The 19323-nt window shown below is 48.0% G+C and overlaps 1 protein-coding gene and 1 long non-coding RNA gene across 7 annotated transcripts in view; one reads left to right on the top strand and one right to left on the bottom strand.

The window, feature by feature from the left end:
- Positions 1 to 2359: 2359 nt before the first annotated feature.
- LOC116582968 (cytochrome c-type heme lyase) lies at positions 2360 to 13382 on the bottom strand. 4 transcript variants are annotated; one of them, XM_032330859.1, is made up of 7 exons: positions 13180 to 13381; positions 12533 to 12676; positions 10029 to 10180; positions 6930 to 7078; positions 6017 to 6136; positions 3152 to 3238; positions 2360 to 2634 (listed from the first exon to the last, which is right to left on the bottom strand). In XM_032330859.1, the coding sequence occupies exons 2-7, from the start codon at positions 12642 to 12644 to the stop codon at positions 2436 to 2438; spliced, it is 819 nt and encodes a 272-aa protein (XP_032186750.1). In that variant the 5' UTR covers positions 12645 to 12676; positions 13180 to 13381; the 3' UTR covers positions 2360 to 2435. The 4 variants fall into 4 exon arrangements, with proteins under 4 accessions (XP_032186750.1, XP_032186748.1, XP_032186749.1 ...); XM_032330857.1 differs by having other exon boundaries at positions 13210 to 13381; XM_032330858.1 differs by having other exon boundaries at positions 13238 to 13381.
- LOC116582969 overlaps positions 6131 to 19323 on the top strand; it is a 37054-nt gene continuing 23861 nt past the window's right edge. For 2 of the 3 annotated variants that reach the window (XR_004282569.1, XR_004282568.1), the window contains exon 1: positions 6131 to 6271. This is a non-coding gene — a long non-coding RNA (uncharacterized LOC116582969). Of the gene's footprint in view, positions 6272 to 13557; positions 13789 to 19323 lie in introns of those variants that run through there. The other variant, XR_004282567.1, reaches the window with a different exon arrangement.

The raw sequence follows: 19323 nt of genomic DNA, 5'->3' as shown, positions 1-19323 counted from the left end.
AGGCTAAGCACCAGACTCTCTCCTGGGAACGGACAAGGGAAGGGGGTGGCAGGACACAGACCTGATGCTGACTGGCCCGGTGAGCTTCCAGTTACACCACTTTCCCATTTTGATGCTTCATCCTATACTGTCCCTGGCTGCGGGAGCCGCCCTCCTGCCCCACATCACACCTAGCGGCCATCAACAAGCATTATGAAGCTCGGGCAGCAGCTAGGAGCCGTCTGAGGATGCTGGAAGGAATCCACCCTCTCGGGACCAAGCTCAAACCAGGCATGAAAGGAACAGCATGAGAGAGCTGGAATCGACCAGGCGCACACCCAACCTTGCACTTGTGGTGAGGAGTCCGAGCAAGGGCTCTGAACTTGCACCCCCCCGGACTACTGCAGGCTGTCTTTAAGTTGGAATTCCAGAACTTACCACCATTTCATTTACAGAGTATCCCTCAAAAGACTGGGTACCTCGTACCTCTCTGGTCGGGGCTGCCCCTTTCACATATCACATCCCCGGGACGCGGCAGGGGGCACCGCTCCCTAGACGACAGGGAACTGCTAGGAATGGTTGTTTCATACATGAGCCCAGTTCCAACCCCACCTCATCCACCGATACCTGGCCTCGTGACAGGAGTTTGTTGATTATGAATGGGGCTAACGCCACAGAGAGAAGACTTAGCCTAAAACCCTGGACGTCTGAAATGAATTCCAAGTTCTAAATGAGACTTCCTGTCAGAGGAGGGAAGTACTGACCCCCGGACTGAGCACGATCTGGCCCCCGAGCTCCGAAACCTAGTAGGCTGTCTTCTCCAGAAGTGCTGGAAGGTGGAGCGACCCGTGACCTTGTCCTTGGCTTTGCTTGACAGTTTCCCGCCGGCATGGCTCTTCTCAGGAACTAACTAGTCTGGCTCTTTAGAACTGTGGTGCCCGCGTGTGGCTCAATTTCCAGCTTCCAGTTATACCACTTTCCCATTATGATGCCTCATCCTATACTTATCCAGCAGCACTGAGACCCCCCCCCAAAATATGGCAACAGTACTTCCTTTTCTCAGCCGTCTGAACCGTGGTGAGGGGAGAATGGCCGCCAGAAGAGAGACTGCAGCCTGACTTCTGCAAAGATCATCTCTGTAGAAAGGACTGCGACACGCAAAGTAACTCTTCAAGTCCAAACCTGTCAACTATCAGCTTTATTTTATTTTAAAATATACAAATATTTTGACATGTAGAAGAGCTTCAAGTTGTTGGATTTTGAAACCAGCACACAAAACTGACACAACAAAGAAATCGGTACCAACCGAATCACTCCAGACTGCCAGTTCCTTCTGCTAACCTAACGCTAGACTCCAAGGAAATCGAAATGTTATCGACACTTAAGAAAAACCCCGACAGTCGCCGGGAACATGCTGCTGTAAGGAGAAAAACCGGTTTATGAATCACACTGGCGTTGATTTCGACGGCAAACTTAGAGCGCTTTTAAAAAAGAACATCTGCCCCGAGAGAGCGAGTTGATGCTAACACCGTGTATCTAGGGAAAATACTCTTCTTCTGAACCCTAACATTCAACAAAACGGAATCCCATTTTCGAGAGGGACCGTCCTGCTGCTATGATGCGTGCCCAGCCTTCAAGGCTCTGGTGAGGCCGGCGGGGGCGGGGGGGAGGCGGGCTTCGGGCAGGAGGAGAAACGGGCTCAGGCGTGGGGGAAACGGGTCAGGGGCCGCGGGCAACGAGACTCGCTTGCTGGGAGCTGCGGTTCGTAGCAGGATAGTGGGAATTAAAGTCTTTAAAAAGTGAAAACATAGATCTCAATGCACGTGCATCCTCAAACCAGGGGGGCGTTGAACTATTCTAGAACAAAGTCCAGCCTGAGAAATTCTCACCGCTGAGAACTCGGAGCCAAGATGCCCCTCCGTTTGCGGAGTCCGTTGCCAGCGGGTAGCTCTGCGTTTTCTTAAGGGCGCGCTACTCCTGCAGGGACAGCAAGACGCTGGTGACTTTTCCCAAAGCAGAACCACTTATCTGTGACGCACAGTGTTGGTTCCAACCCCCGGCCAGCTAAGCTCCTCCGCAGAACACGGGCTTCCGGGTGTGCGTCTCACGGACCCCAGAGAGCCGGGAAGGGAAAAGCAGCTCTCTTCACACGACAAACGTTCTTTTTCAGACGTTGTTCACTTTTCTAGATCAAATACACAGGCAATACCACGGCTGAAGGAGAAACCAAGGGACTGCTTCCCACTTAAGCCAAGTGGGAAGGAAACCTCCAACGACCCGCTAGAAACTGGGGAGAGTAAAAACCAAAGAACGTGGCGCGGGGCACCCTCGCTGCGGGCCGCGAAAGGCAGCCTCGCCCCCCTTACATCACGAGAGCGATTCAGTTTGGGGAAATAGTTTAATGTATTGCTCGGAAAAAAATAGTTTCTATCTCCCCATCTCTGGCGAAGCAGCGGCTAGGACGTCCAGCGCCACCACGCGACCTTCATCCTGTCCCACACGGCCGAGAGCGAGTCCAAGGCGGGCCGCACGTCCAGCACGGTGAACTGGTAGTCCTGGTTGACCTCCCCGCCGTCGTAGTAGTCGATGACGTACCGCACTTCCGTCCCGCAGCGGTTGATGATCCAGTCGTGCCTGTCGAAAGGCAACTCGTACCTGAAATGAAACACGTTTCTGAGCATGAGATGCCTGCTCCCGGGCGCCGGACCTCCCTCTGGCAGGTGAGGCTCAGGGGAAGACGGGGCCGCGGAACCGTGCGGAGCCCAGGTCAGGCGACGGCTCATCTGTCTACAAAGGCAACGCGGTCAGCGGGGAAGAGCCCGAGGCCGGGGAGGTCGCGGAGATGCTGCAGAGCTCCAAGTGCGAGCTGAGAAGCGGCCTAGGCGGAAAGGAAAGGCGGTGACTAAGTGCCGGGACGCAGAGAGACCACAGGAGGGAGAGGGCGGTTCCGAGAACACAGAAGGCAACTCAACTCAGGGCGACGACAATCAGACAGGAATGACGCACGGCGCCCGGAGAAGCCCGCCCACCGACGGGCAAACTTGAGGGAGAGCAAGGACTCTCCGGCTGAGCGCCGGTACATTCTGGAAGGTGGCCCCGCAGTCCTGAGACTGCTTGGCCTGGGTGCCACGAGTGGAGGACTGGCCGGGAACATTTCTGCAGCGCCACTCACCCCATCCAGGACCGAATTCTCGCCCTCGGTGAATACTCTTTCGCTTTACCTCCGAACCGGATCAATGATGGACCACAAGGACACTCCCTAGAAAGTCCCAAACAAGAAAAGCCTATTAAAATACTTCCCCTCCGTTGAGAAAGGCGGCACTGCCGTCTCTTAACAACACAGTTTTCTGCATGCATTTTACATAATTTCATGTTGACAGAGTGAGGGAACTTTCAGGACAGCTCAAAGAAATGTCCCTATTCGGTAAAAATGCTGCTCTTTGCTCCTGGATCCAGTGCATCCCACCCTCCCCGGCACTCCGAGCATCCGCGTCTTCCCAGGAGGCAGAAGTGCACTTCGCGTCTGCTGGGGGGGATAGAGAGGCATATTCTCAGGGGAAAAAAAGAAAAGAAATGTGAAGTACTGAGCATTACACTTGACTTTCACACCCTGCAGCTGGATTTTTTGAAACAAATAAATGAAAATCTACTTTTCTTTCATTTGAAACCAATGAACAAGGCTTCATGAAGAAAAATGCTGCAAGAATCCCTAACAAATGAAATTCATGCTGCACTGGCCCTTTAAGTAAGTAAGTACGGGATAGGGGGCGGATCTTGGTTAGCTGCCATCACCGTTAGGAGAGACTTCAGCCTTACCGGCCTAAGGACGTGGGTGGGAGAGAACAGGCCCGAGGGTGCCCGAGCCCTACTGTGAGGCCCATCAGAGTCACTTTGCTTCCTGACTTATCAAGGACTCACTAGCATCTCTGCTCAAGAGGGTCCCTGAAAGCTGCAGCAGGTGTCTTCAAAAGGCTGACCTAATTTTGAGGGACCCTGGAAAATGACTAGAAGGGGGGCTGAAACTGTCAAAGTGGCATGTCCTCGCCTGTCTTCTCTGCTCTGTCCCGCCACAAGTGGTTGGCGGGGCTGTGGCTCGGCATACGTCCCACCCTCGCAGCTCACGTCACTAGTGAGCCGGAGGCAGGGCAGCTCTGAGTGCCGCTGCCCTCGGCTTCCCGAGAAGGGGTCCTGCTTGCTGCGGCATTCCCTCCTCACAGGGACCCCTCTTGGGCTTGGTGTCTGGCCATCCACATCCAGCAAGTGCTACTAATGAAACTCAGAGTCCAGGTGTTTAAAAAAAACAACAGGACATCTACACCAAATCGTTCCGGGGACTTTTGCTAAGAAATTAACCACAATTTATCATGAATTTATTTTTTTTAAGATTTTATTTATTTGACAGAGAAAGACACAGCAAAAGAGGGAACCCAAGCAGGGGAAGTGGGAGAGGGAAAATCAGGCTTCCTGCCGAGCAGGGAGCCCGATGCGGGGCTCAAACCCAAGACCCTGGGATCATGACCTGAGCCGAAGGCAGTGACCCACCGAGTCACCGAGGTGCCCCTATCTTTTATTTTTATAAAGATTTTACTTGTTTACTTGAGAGAGCAAGTACAACCTGGAGGAGCCGAGGGAGAGGGAGCAGACTGCCTACTGAGCAGGGAGCCGGATGTGGGGCTCCATCCTGGGCCCCCACACTCCACCATCATGACCTGAGCCGAAGGCAGACGTTTAACCACTGAACCACCCAGGCGCCTCCTATCAGGAAGTTAAAATGTAATCCGCCTGGGATAATGCAATCTGGCTATCTGTGCTGACATTCCCCACCCCTTCTCAAAGTGGCCTCCTCAAACCAGGAGCATCTATGTTGTTATGGAAATGTCAAGTCTGGGCCTCAGCCCAGATCTACCGAATCAGAAACCCTGGGGTGGGGGCCCGGCACTCAGTGTTTCAATAAACCTGCAGGCGACGCCGACGCAGCTCAAGCGCGAGGACCACCACTCCAACAGACTGACGGTCCATCGCTGCCGAAACACTCAACTGCATTCACCGAGTCCCTCTGAGGAGGAGGCCCACGGGCTAAGACTACCCTTGATGTTTAATCCTACTGGGGAGTCAATAGGGCTACGGGAACAGAACTGGTTTTCTCCTCAGCCCTGGGGCGGAGAGCACTGTGCCATCTCCCAGGCCACGTGCGGCGCCTCCACACACCACAGGATTCCTCCCGAGGCACCGCAGGATTCCTCCCGCTGAGAGGTGCAGTCCAAGGTCCCTCCCCTTGAACCTGGGCAGGCCTGCGGGACAGCTGAAGCCAGGTCATCAAGAGAGATGCAGCTTCCCTGGAGCTTTCTGGAATTCTAGCTCTGGCAACCCAGCCACCATGGTGCGAGGAAGCTGAAGCAGCCACAGTGAGAGGCTGGGGAAAGGCGTCCTGGCTGACAGCTGGCACCAATCAGCAGACGAGTGAACCGTCCAGCCTTCAGAGGATTCCAGCCCAGCGCTGCCAAGCCATCCCTGATCAGAACCTGGATGAGGCCCGAGCCGGTGGAAGCACAGACAAGCCATCCCTGCTCTGTACCTTCTGCACTTGGGACCCACCGAATCCACAAGCACAGTGAAATGCTTGCCTCTCACACAGCTGGGTGGGAGCAGTTTACCCCGCCAGTCACTGAAGCAGGCCTGCTGCCGAAAGCGCTGTATTAGAGGGATGCCGGCGGGCTCCGTCAGTTAAGCCACTGCCTTCGGCTTGGGTCATGATCAGGATCTTGGTATCGAGTCCCACATCGGGCTCCCTGCTCAGCGGGGAGCCTGCTTCTCTCTCTGCCTCTGCCTGCCACTCTGCCTGCTTGTGCACTCTGACAAATAAATAAAATCTTTTAAAAAATAAATAAATAAGATAAAAATAAATAAATAAATAATTAAAATGTTGTATTAGAGTGACACGTTGTTTGAATAAAAGGTTTAAACTCTAGAAAGCAGAGATGAAGTAAGACAGATGTTGGAAGGATGGTTTTTTTTAGAAGATCTCAAACATACGTACGCAGCATGAAGGGCTTCCCACTTCAAGATCTCCTTCCAAGCTTGCTCGTTATTCTGATTGTGAATCCTGATGATGTTATACATGTCTCTCGGGCTGATATCGTCATCCTTCCACTTCCACCTAGGAAAGAACGGCTGCCAGAACTTACCAAACCCTTACCGAGAATGCCATAAAGCCATCCCACATATTCATTTCACCAAGTGACCAAAACCCACTCACTCACGTATCAAGGAACCACAAGGGGACACTTTTTCAGTAAGTACCACTGATTAGGGATTCCTCAACTTTTTCTAAGTAGTTTATGTAACTGTATTTTTAAAAACGACTGCTGGCTATGATGGGTTTCTTCTGTGTCAACTTGACTAGTCCGTAGGGGGGGTAGGTATTTAGTCAAACATTATTCTGGGTGTGTCTGAGGGTGTTGTGGACAAGAGTAACACTGGAACGGGTCAAACAGAGGGCTCTGCGTAGCGTGGGCGGCCTCATCTGAGCAGCTGAAGCTCTAAACAACACAGAAATGAACCTCCCGCACGAGAGAACTCTGCCTGCCTGACTGCCTTCCAACCGGGACCCTGGTTTCTCCTGCCTCTGGACTGGAATGAAAACATCAGTTCCTCCTGGGTCGCCAGGCTGCTGACTGCAAACCGTGGGACTTCTCAGGCTCCATAATTACGTGAGTCAATTCCTTAAAATAAATCTCTTTCCATGTATAAGGACACACACATCCTCTTAGTTCTGTTTCTCTGGAAAATCCCAGCTGATACACTGGCCTTGAATTTAAATTCTTTTAAGTCTGAAAAATCAGTTGAATGTTATATACTGATGGGTGTTTGGGGATGAAAACATCTTTAACATTTAATTCTCAGATGAATTTGATGAGCCAATTTATACCCTCAGTAAGACGCTCACTCACCCTTTCCGTAACATGGCATTCCAGAACATCTGTTCGGAAGGATACACCCAGTTTTTCTCCGAATCTGCTCTCGGAATGGATGACTCCTCTCTTGCAGTAGACAGTGCAAACGGCTGATCGGGGGCCGGCATCTGATTGGGCGGTGGCATCTAAAGAAATTAAGCAGATTTTTTAAAATGTTGGAAACAGGACGTAAAGTAGAAACAAACAATACTAATCAACGACTTTCTGGAAAGCAGCGCATTGCACACAGGGTACAGGTCCCGATGACGCCAGTGACGGCAAAAGTTCAGCTCTCTCAGATAACCTGGCCACTCTGAAGAGCCAGAGTTCCAAAGTTTCTCCTTGTTGAAGTTCTCACAGATGGTAAAATCACACTGTGCTTAAGTTTTCTGTCTCTTTCTCCCCAAGGATTAAGTAAAAACTAATACCGTGACTGCCAACGTTTCTGTAAACATTTCTACGATGAGCTTTTCAAAAATGACTGTTCACTCTTCTGAGGGACAGCACCATAAAGTACAGGTGTGCCCTCACTTTCTTTTTAGATATTCTTTACTCTTTAGGATCTGGCTGATGCTCAGTCTCTGGGCTGAATACAAGAGAGACGAGCAGCGACACCGCACCGGTGGACTGGAAGGGGGGGCAAGAACCCTTCCTCCCAGACGCCAGGGGCAGCAACACTGTTGTGCGAACACCTTCCCTGGACCAGGGTTCTCACCCCAGGCCCCGATGGCATTTGGAGATGGACAACTTTCGGTGATGGGGGTCTGTTCTGAGCGCTGCAGGATTTTCAGCAACCTCCCCGGGTCTCGACTGTCTTGGATCCCTCCTCCCACACTGTGACAACCCATGTCCTCCCAGGGGCAAAACCATCCCTGGCTGAGAACCCCGGGCCTAGAACTTCTTCTGTGTTTCCAGGTTGAAGATCCAGCAGATGCCCGTTTACTATTAAGTCACGCTATGGCCCCAGCTCGAACGGTGGCCGCGGGAGAACTGGGTGCGTCAGGCGCCACAGCGAGCACGTGACCTGCATCGTCACCACAGGGGGCTGAAGGACAGGTCAGAGGCAGCTGGGATTCACTGGGGACCGCTGCTTCCCCGCTGAGCTATGTGGGGCGAACTGCACCCTCGCTCATTCTCGGTGGCTTCAGCTCTGAACATGGGGACATTAACACCCCTGGCTGCCGGCGGGCGTGAGGATTACTGGGGTGTGCGTGTGGTGCCCAGCGCAAGGGCTACAGATGTCTCCAGAAGCAATGCTGGCTAGTATTAATTAATATTCTTGCTACAGGCAACAATCCCATGAGTAAGAGTCCAGGTCTGTGGGATTCCAAAAGGCCCACTAGGCTATGAGAGATTATCTAGAACAGCAGTCCTACGGTGGCACTTCCCGCGACGTCCGGAGACACATTAGGTGGTCGGGACTGAGAAAATAGGGAATCATGGCATCTGGGGGTGACGACTACGGATGCTGCTAATATCCTGCAGAGCACAGGACAACACCCCGCCTCACGGAACTGCCCAGCCTCATCTCAACAGTGCTAAAGGTGGGGAGATCCTGATCTTGTCCGCCAACACAACAGTTTCCTTATAGCTTGGCAAGCTCATTACTGACTGTTGCGGCTGCATGTTCGTGTCCCTCCAAATTTACGGAAACTGCCAACACCTTCCAATAGGACTTCTCGGCCTCTGGAACTTTGAGAATGGCATGTCTGTCCTTTACAAACCACCCAGCTGATGGTACTGTTCTATGTGTGTGTGCATGCGTGTACATATATATATGACATGTATGTTGTCACACACACACACACACAATCCCACCGCCCTTTTCTTCCAGACTAAGTATATCTGGTTCCTTCAAATGTTAGCCAAGATTTCTAAACACCTTGGATAACCCTAGCCTTTTTTTTTTTAAAAAAAGATTCTATTTATTTATTTGACAGAAAGAGACAGTGAGAAAGGGAACACAAGCAGGGGGAGTGGGAGAGGGAGAAGTACACTTCCGGATGAGCAGGAGCCTGATGCAGGGCTTCATCCCAGGACCCTGGGATCATGAACTGAGCTGAAGGCAGCTCAGTTTTTTTTTTTTTTCAGTTTTAAAATGTTTTATTTCGCAGTTTATTAAAAAAAGTATTATGTACAAGACTCAAAGTAAACAGAAAGGCAGCTTTCAATCACAAATGGATGAGACAGTAGTCATTCAAACTCTACTGTGGAAGCATATTTAAGGCACACACCTCAATGTTAGGCATAAATAATTTTAACTATGCAGTCCAAGTTCTGGGTTTTATATCACATCTGCAAATATAAGACCCTGTGGTCAAATTTTAAGATTGGTAAAGTCAATCTGAAACTGCTTATATACTGAGTACAGGCTTTACTTTTACAAATACAAGATGTTAACTAACAGAATAGCAGTCCTCAAAGATCTTTGTCCCACGCTTGTACATCAGCAATCTGCTAACGACTGCTTAACTACTGAGCCACCCAGGTGCCCCAACTCTGGCCTTCAAAGCACCCCGTTCTGGCCTTCCAGAGTACGGATCCGAACATGTCTGTCTCTCCATTAAAATGTGATTTCAAACAGGAAACCTCCATTCCCTACACTATTACAAAATGTGGAGGCCATGCTTGTCTCGCCTTTGCTTTCTCAGTGGCATTCCACTGGTGGCCGCCACTTGATGCTGCGCCACAGCAGTGACTCTCACACAGGCTGGCACCTGGCTGTGCCAGAAAACAGAGCCCTAACCAGGCATCGTGCCTGTGAGGTTTCTGAGGACCAGAAATACCTTTACCCAGTGTTGCAGAACCCCTAACGGCACTTCCCTGCCTTCTATTATCCCTAAAGGAAAATCCCTTTGCTCTGGCTTCTTTCCAGTCAATCTATTCTGGCACTTCGCGATCAGTGTTTCCTTTACGAGGCACTCTCTGAAACTCCGATTAGTGATGCGTTCAGGAGTTTCAGTGTGGACGGAATATCAGACTTCTTTATTTTAAAAGGAAAGAAAAATGAATTCTAGCAGTCAGCAGTCTGTCTTAGGAGGCCATAAAAACATCTCTGCAGAAAAAGTTCCAGAAGCGGGGCTGAGTGTAAATTACCAGATTAGAAGGATCTAGGTTCTCCTTATTCTTAGCCACAGCGCCCGTAACAGGACATTCCACATACTCGTACGCACGATCCTGGTGGGCAGGCACGGCATTCGTTTTGTTCTCACAAGCTGGTTTAGATGGCTCTGCGCTCACTGGACAGCCTGAAATAAATCAAGTCAAAAACAGTGTCACCACAAAGGCAGGACATCTGGCTCTCTCAATCCCGGCCCTAAAGAGCTGGCTTTCTGACCAGTGATCACCATCAAAGGCAAAGCCAGCTTTCTACTGTTCCAAGCTGCCAAGGGCTAAACCAGCTAACGTTCTAAAATCCTATAGATGAGGGGAAGGTTCTATAAATTTACTTTCCCCTTGAAATAGAAATGGGTACCCATTCCCTTATCGTGTCATGCCTGTAGCAAAACTAAACCAAAACCAACCAAACAAAAAAACCTCAACATTTGCAAGAGAAATGTACTGTTCATTGCACGGTTTTAGCGATGGGTGAGAAGGTTCCCACACGGGTCCCCGGCAGTGAGCTGTCACCAAACAGACTAAGCAGAGGCCCAGCCATGCTTTACCGGGTCTCCCTGACTTTCAATTCAGAGTCCAGACAAGGCCCGGCCTGACCAGGACACAGGACGTTGGGCTTACCAACACCCTCCCCCAGGAACTGGAGACGGGAGATGGAATTGAGCAGAGGAGCCTTCAAAAAGGCTCCTGGAGACAAGTCCAGATGGTGCCCTGCTTATGCTTTGCTCCAGGACAGATACAAGGCACAGAAAGCTACCCCTTGATGGCGTTCTATTCCCCATCAGTGAATAGCAAGCACTTAGCAAGAAAAGGCACATATTAAAGAAAATGGTCCATAGTCCACGTGGGACCCGCTGCCACTTAAGAGGGAAGGTGTGAAGCTACAAGAGCCCAGCAGGAGGGGCAGCTGACACCCAAGAATCCAGGGTGCTCCTGGAAGCAAGCATGGGGACTGAGAAACGGGTCTTCTGCTATCGAGAGGGGGCAGGCACCTGGAGAGCCATGACCCAGAAGACAGCTGCCCCAGTAAGGGATCCTTGCGTTAGGCAGCAGCAGTGACACCAAGAATGTGCTAGATGCCCATACACACCAAAGACAAATTTCTTTTCACTTCCATTCCTCTGTTCCTCCTCGCTGACCCTTACTCCCTAGGACCCTGTACGGCTGTCCGCTTGAGGGGTGAAGGGAGACTTTTCCACCAGCTTTCCACTCCACCATTCAAAATGCCCATCTCTCCATGGTCACTGATCCCAGCTGGGCGTGAGAAAATACTGTTACGTTTTCCATATAACCAGGAACCCCATTAGTCGCCTACAGATATCCATATTCTTTACTTTTGCAAACAAATCTGACCGACAGCGCTTCTGGATACATAGTAAATGAAATCAAACCACATTCAGGGCTCTATGATCCACCCGGGGACACTCAGCACAGATAACACAGATAACTGGACAACAGCTCTGTCCAACTCTGTCTCCACTCTTCCTGTACAGAGGGAACCCTGGAAAAGCACTGGGTCTGTCCTTGTCCAAGGTCACAGAGTTTTTGCTGGCTTTGCCACTTACTAACTGTGTGGTTTTTAAGTTTTGTGAATATAAAATAGACAGAAAACCTAACCACACTGGAGTACGAGGATGAGAATGCGTACTCCACCAGGAAAAGGATTTCTGTGTTCTATGCACTGCTATCTCTCGGTGCAGAAACAAAACCAGCCGGTGCTTGGCACAGAGTGGGCGGTGGGTAAATTCTTGCTGAATGACCAAGGGAATCAAAGAGTACAAGGCAAGAAAGTGTTTTTCTGGTCATACTTTTATATAAAACATCTAAAGCAAATGTGGACCAGTGAGGAATAAAAGACAGCTTTTCCATTCTCGCCTCTGCAGCTAAGGAAACAGCAGGAAGGCCATAGTGATGACTTACTTTTACAAAGATGAATAATGCAACGGGTGTAAAGTTGCCTTAGTAGATAGAGACAGATCTAGACCAAGGTTTCTCAACCTTGGCACTGCTGATATTTGGGGCCAGGAGATCTTTGTTGCAGAGGTACACTGTGCACTACAGGATGTTTACCAGAACTCCTCGTTTCTACTTGCTAGATGCACCAGCTCCTCTCAGTTTTGACCAACAAAAATGTTTCCAGACATTTCCGAATGTCCCCCCCTGGAGGGGATGGGTGTGGCCACCCAGGTTGAGAACCTCTGATTGCAAACTTTGAGGGGTAAGTGCTAATGTATGAAGCCACCACTTCACTCTCGTGCACTGTCTTAATTGTCACAACAGCCCTGTGAAATATTATTATATCCTCACCTTTTGGATGACAGGTTGTGACTTAGAAAAGTAACTTGTTTATAGTCACATACCTTGAAAGTAGCACCATAAGGACAGAACTCACTTCGCCCCACTACTGTGCTGTGCTGCCTCTTCCTTAAAACCCTTTCAAGAATTCTTTTTTGTTTTTATTTGCTAGACAAAGGGTCAATTACCTTTCATTTTCCCTTCATGCATGGGACATCCGGAAGGCGGGGATGCTGTCTGATGATCTGAAGCATTTGAGGTCTGAACGGCAACAGCAGGGGTAGATGCAGACAAACCCATGGCTGGAACCAACGCGCTGAATCCAAATAATTCTAAACTCAATCGTGCCAAAGCAGAAAGACAGGTTAATGCTGATGCCTGGGCTCCGACAACTCCCTCGGTCTTCTTAATCTGTCCAACCCTCCTTAATCTACCCAACGGTCTTACTTCCTCGTCATTCTGATGTAAATCTACAGTGCAGGGTATCCACTTCAAGAGATAGCTTTAATGTATACCCTTTGGGAAATAACAGTGTGAAATCTAAACCACACCATTCTTTAGGGTCACGTTTCTAAGATGCGCGGATTTTGGGGGTGAGGTGATGGGGTCCCTAAAAAACTACGTCACGGATAGAGAGCGTGGGTCTGGGGAACATGGAGCCCTAAACGTGGTGACCCAGAGGGGAGTCCAGACTAAACCCTCAGACCCAGGCTTAGAAAAGAAGTGGGAATCAGGGCAGGGTACCGCGCGAAAACGAATTCGAGGAAGGAAGGAAAGGACCTCCGCGGGGGAAACGCGGCCAAAGTTGTCTTCACACGGTCCCTCCGCGTCCCACCTGTTCCAGTCCCGGGACCCCGAAACCCACCTGCCTCAGCCAGCCTCCTCCTCCGCACCTGACTCCTGTCCCGAACCGCTCCGAGGAGCCGGCCCCGCCTTTAACCGCCAAACCGTGGCCGCCTTCTCCTCTCTGGGTCACCGCTATCGTCGCGGTCACCGCTGGCGCCCTAGCGCACCGCTACTTCCTTTTCCGAAGGCGGGACTTCCGGGCGCACAGGAGGCGGGGCGAGGACTGAAAAGGAAGGGCTTCCGTCGAGCCCGAAGAAGCGGGCCCGCCCCCTCCCGCCTCGACCTATAAGTGCGAGTGCCGGTCCCTGGCCCCGCCCCTCCAAGCCAGCGCGGGCAGGGAGTGTTTGGGCTGAGCCCGAGACTTCCATAGAACGAGGCTGTCCACTCTAGCTCTTTGAAGCCGTAGAAGGGTTGCTTTGGAGGTGTTAGTTTTAAAAGTCTTTCTCTTTTAAGCTGTATCCCATCAGCTTTAATTATAGCAATGACTCAAGTACTATCAGTAGGAGTCCAGAACTGTGGCCGACTCTGGAGATCCCAAAATGAACAAATCAAGGTTCCGGCTCCCAAGGCCTTCTTAACTGGGTGTGCGGACTTGAAGGTCTGTATTTTCACTTACCTCTAACAGAAATCTAGTATTTTTTCCACCAGGAATGCAGGCACAAATTGTTAGCAATATGCAGTACTAATAGAAATCACAGAGAAATTGTCGCAAATGACGGTTGTTTCTGTCTTAAGATAATTTCATCTTGTTACTTAAAAGTGTTACTAAGAGGCATATGCCTTTCTGTATCTGTGATACACTGTGATGGAACTGTGAAGCATGCCCAGATGGCCCTTTAGGGCCTGCACACCATCTCCAGGGTGCTGGGGGCTGTTAGCCGCTGATACCGCTGAGCTGAGTCTCTCCCCAGGAATTGTCCTCTGCCAAAGAGAACTGCATCAGGCAAAATCAATCCCCTCCCTGAGCACAGGCTGCTGCCTCCAAATGGCCTCGGCAAGGGCACATAACCCCCAGGCCCTCGACTCAAGGAGGTCACCTCAGAAGGCCCCCCCCCAGTGTCAGTGGCTGAGACTTCCATGGTGACTGCATCACAGCTCGACTTCTCCCTTTGCCTAGACCTCCCGTGACTCTCCTGTGTATGAGAGCACTCCGCTGCACATTTCTTGGAGTCTCAACCATTTTAATAAGTTTAATTATTAATTATTATTTAGATTTGGTGAGGTCAACGAATCAGGAAACAACTGCCATTGAATAAACAGTTGATTATGCTCCCAGATCCCAAGAGAGGGGTATACATCACACGGTGGGGTGCCACATGCAGGAGCACTAGATCCTTCATGAGCCAGCGGGAGACGGGGAAGAAACAGGAGAGGCAGGCTCTGGGGCAGGCACACAGCGTATAGTGGTTCAGAGTATGAGAGCCCAACACGGGAGGTGGTTGGCAAGTGTGGACTTAACTGCTCAAAAAAGGGAATGGACCAGCCACTAGGCAGGGCCTTCAAAGTGGATCAAGACAGCATTTTAAAATCTATGTTATATCAGTGTATATCTCCTGGGGAACCTGACCTTTAACGATCAAAATCTGTTTTTCTAAAATATGTGGATAATTTTGTTTCAATCTACTAATTTTTAAGTGATTTCTTAATTCTGTTTTACGCACATAAAAATATTACTCTGAGAAGATACTCAGAGATTTCACCACAATCCACAGGGGCACATGGCACAGAAAGGCCCCACGCTCTCTGGTGATGGGAGAGACGGGCATGCTAACAAATAACCGTATTTACATCCCAGGGTATGTATGTGCAGACTCTTGGAGGCAAAAGGGAAGAAGTGACTGTTTCTAGGGTCATGTGCCAAAAGTGGTTAGGAAGGAAGGAGGTAACAAGGATGCTTTATAAAAGAGCTACCAAACAGGGTGTTGAAGGAGAGCTGTATGTGGCTAGGGAGACTGGGAGCACGCTTTCACCCTCAATTCCCACTCTACCCAAAGACTTACTGCCCCTTCACTGTTTCTTCTACTTTTCCTTCATGTTTCAAACCACATGTGTCCCTCTCCTGCGCCAATAGCTACACAGTTTTGGATACATCACAGTTTAGTATTTCTATTATTGTGACTGTGAAAATATTTGTTAGGACCAAAGATGGATTGTTTTTCAATAGAATTTAATACTTGCCTTTTCCCCCTTTGTCTAGATTTTTAGGTTATCCCTAAGCTTTCTGTCTGCATTGTAAGACTCCTCCTCCCAATGCATTTAAATATGTCAACTACTGCGTATGTTTCCCCTTTTCCCCTTGAGACCTCACTCAGATAAGCAGCTCACTTCGGCCACTGCCTAATTCTAAACTGTTTGGAAGTGACTTATGCTCATCATCTTCTAGGACTTCCTTTTGACCTTTTCCTGTCTTGTGTTGGAGCTCTGGTTCTTCGATATCCTGTATCCTTCTTTGCATTGTTTTGGGAGCACATCAGTTTTCAAGGTCCTGAAAATCAGAAACTGTTTTTGGTTTACCCTCCCAAGTGATTAGTAGGTGGGATATATAATTCCAGGTTTAGAAACGTTTCTCTCAGAATTGTTAAGCGGTTGCTTCATTGTCTTTTAGTTTCCACTGCAGATGTTGAAAAGTTAAGAGTTGTTTCTTTTTTTTCCCTCAACAATATTATTAACTTCTCTTTCTTCTAGTAGCTTGGAAAGATGTGCCCTGATACAGACCTCTTTGCTTTCATTGGCTGGGCACCTGATGGACCATTCATTCTAGAAACCTATAACCTTCCCATTGGGGATATTTTCTTGTATTATTAGTTTTCTTGGTAACTTGCTCCAGTTTCTCTTTCTCTTTTAAGGAACCTCTCTTCCTCAAATGTTGGATTTCTTGACTGACACTCTAATTTTCTTCTATTATTCTGTCACTTTTTCATCTTGTTTTATTTTTCCTGAGATTTTAAAAATTTCCCAACCATTTTATTAGTTTATTTCTGTGATCATGTTTGAAATTTGTGCGTATATACTTGTATGTGTGTGTGTTTGCGTGTGTACATGTACACACACGTGTGTGTGTCAGTCTATGTGAGTATGTTTACATATATGTCTGTCTGCCTAGACAAGGCAGTGTGTGTGGGTTTGCGAACCTTTGGTAATGTGATATGCACTCCTGCTGTCAGACCCAAGGGTTTAGGAAAATTTGAAGCTCTTTTATAATTACAAACTGAAGTTAGGACTGGTTCTCGTAAAATAAGTCTCCTTTCCAAACCTTTGGTTACTTAGTGTTTACAAAGTGCAGCTTTTGTACTTCTTAGAGCTTCCACAATTCCATGTCTTGTGCCTGACTCTCCTTTCCCCCCCATAATTCCCTGTTTCTTTTATAATTCCCCATCTCTCCCCAATCTCCACTCTCTTTCCCAATTCTCTGCTCTCTCATACTGTTCCTCCCATTATAGTTCCCCGGTTGTCCCACAATGCCCCTTCCAACAATTCTCTGTCCTTTCCCAGAATTCCCCATGTCTCCCACAGTATTTTATGATTTCCCACAGTTCCCTGTCTCACACAATTCTCTGTTGTTTCCTGTGATTCTCTGTTTCTTCCGTAACTCCCTGTCTTTCCCATAACTTTTGTGGTGGGTTTTAGAAATACTTTTTAAATTGAGTTTTGATTGACATATAATTTTTGATTAGTTTTAGGTGTACAACATAATGATTGGATATATGTGAATACTGCGAAATGATCACCCCAGTGAGTCTAATTAACATCCGTCACCACACAGTTAATAATTTTTTTTTCCTTCCGATGAGAACTTTTAAGATCTGCTGTCTTAGCAACTTCAGATGTCTCAGACGGCATTGTTAACAGTTGTTACCATGCTGTGCTTTATATCCGCAGGACTTAATTTATTTTACAACTGGAAGTTTGTACCTTTTGGCCACTTCCATCTATTTTACCCCATCTCCACCTCCAGCCCCTGGCAACTACCAGTATGTTCTATCTATGAGTTTGGTTTTTTTTTTTTGTTGTTGTTGTTTTGTTTTTAGATTCCACATGTAAGTGAGATCATACAGTGTCTTTCTCTGTCTGACTTATTTCGCTTAGCAAAATGCCCTCAAAGTCTGTCCATGTCACCAAGGACAGGATTGCCTTCTTTTATATGGCCAAATAATATTACATTGTGTGTGTTACCTTTTTTTTATCCATTTGTCTGTCAGTGGACATGTAGTTTACTTCCGTGTTTTGGCTATTGTAAATAATGGTGCAGAGAACACAGGGGTGCATGTGTCTTTTTGAGTTAGTCGTTTCCTTTGGATAATTACCCAGTGAAATTGCTGGATCATAGAGACGTTCTGTTTTTAAGTTTTTGGGGAATTTTAAAAAATGATTTTACTTATTTATTTGCTAGATCAAGAGCACAGGTAGGCAGAGCAGCAGGCAGAGGGAGAGGGAGAAGCAAGCTCTGTGCTGAGCGGGACCTTGATGTGGGGCTCGATCCCAGGACCCTGGGTTCAGGACCTGAGCTGAAGGCGGCCGCTTAACTGACTGAGCCACCCAGGCACCCCTATTTTTAATTTTTTGAGGCACCCCCGTAATTTTTCTATACTGGCTACGTCCATTTACATTCACACCAACAGTTCACAAGGTTTCCCTTTGCTCCATACCCAACTGGCTATTTCTTGTCTTTTTGAGAGTAGTCATTCCAACAACTGTGCAGTGAAATCTTAGTTGGGTTGATTTGCATTTCCCTGATAATTAATGATGTTGAGCACTGTTTTAAAAAAGATCTGTTGATTGCTTTGAGAAAGAGAGAGTGAGCGTGCGCAAGTGCACCTGCGCGGGGAGAAGGGTCGAGGGGAAGGGCAGGTATCCTCTAGCAGGCTTCCCGCTGACCGCAGGGCCCAATGTGGGCTGGATCCCAGGACCCCAGATCATGAGCGGAGTTGAAACCAAGAGTCGAAGCTTAGCTGACTGAGCCACCCAGGCGTCCCTGTTCTGCACATTTTGTGTAGCTATTTGCCATCTAGGTCTTCTTTGGGAAAATGTCTACTCCGTTTTTCATTGGACTTTTTTTTTTTTTTTTTGCTTTTGAGTTGTATGAGCTATTTATATATTTTGGCTCTTAATGCCTTACCAGATACCTGATTTGTAAATGTTTTTGGCCATTTTGTAGGTTGCCTTTGTGTTTTGTTGGTTCTTTCCTTTGTTGTGCAGAAGCCATTTAGGTTGATGTTCATTTTTTACTTGATTACTTGTTTATTTTTGCTTTTGTTGCCTTTGCTTATGGTGTGAAATCCAAGAAAATTATCTCCAAGACTGATGTCAAGGAGCGGACTACTGGTGTTTGCTCCTAGGAGTTTTATAGTTTCAGGTCTCATGTTCATGTCTTCCATCCCTTTTGAGTTAATTTTTGTGTCTGGTGTAAGATAGGGGTTCGGTTTCATTCTTCTGCACGTGGCTGGCCAGTTTTACCAACACCATGTATTCAAGAGATTGTCTTTTCCCCATTGTATAGTCTTGGGTCTTCTGTTGTAAGTCAGTTGGGCAAGCATTCATAGGTTTATTAAGAGGTTCACGATTCTTTTCCATTTTTTATATGTCTGTATTTGTGCCAGTACCAAACTGTTTTTAGTGCTAAAGCTTTGCAATGTGGTTTGAAATCAGAAAGTGAAGTGCCTCCAGCTTTACTCTTTCTCAGGATTGCTTTGGCTTTTCAAGTTCTCCTGTGGATCCATACAAACTTCAGGATTGTTCTATTTCTGTCAAAAATACCCTTGGAATTTTGTTAGGGATTGCACTGAGTCTGTAGAATGCTTTGGGTAGTATGGGTTCTTCAATATGGATTCTTCCAATCCGTGAGTATGGAATGTCTTTCCATTTATTTGTGTCCTCTTCTGTGTCTTTTATTAACATCTTACAGTTTTCAATATGCAGGCCTTACACCTTTTCGGTGGAATTTATTTCTAGGTATTTTGTTCTTTTTGATGCAATTATAAATGGGATTATTTTCTTATTTTCTCTTACTGATAGTTCAATATTAGTGTATGGAAATGCAACTGATTGCCCACAATTTCCTGTCTCAAGCACAGTTCTCTATTTTTTCCATGATTTCCTGTTCTCTCCTACAATTCTACATCACTCCAACTATTCT

This window comes from Mustela erminea, chromosome X (genome assembly GCF_009829155.1).
Source record: "Mustela erminea isolate mMusErm1 chromosome X, mMusErm1.Pri, whole genome shotgun sequence".
In the NCBI taxonomy this organism is placed as follows: Eukaryota; Metazoa; Chordata; class Mammalia; order Carnivora; family Mustelidae; genus Mustela; species Mustela erminea.
This window is presented reverse-complemented; position numbering and strand designations above follow the sequence as displayed.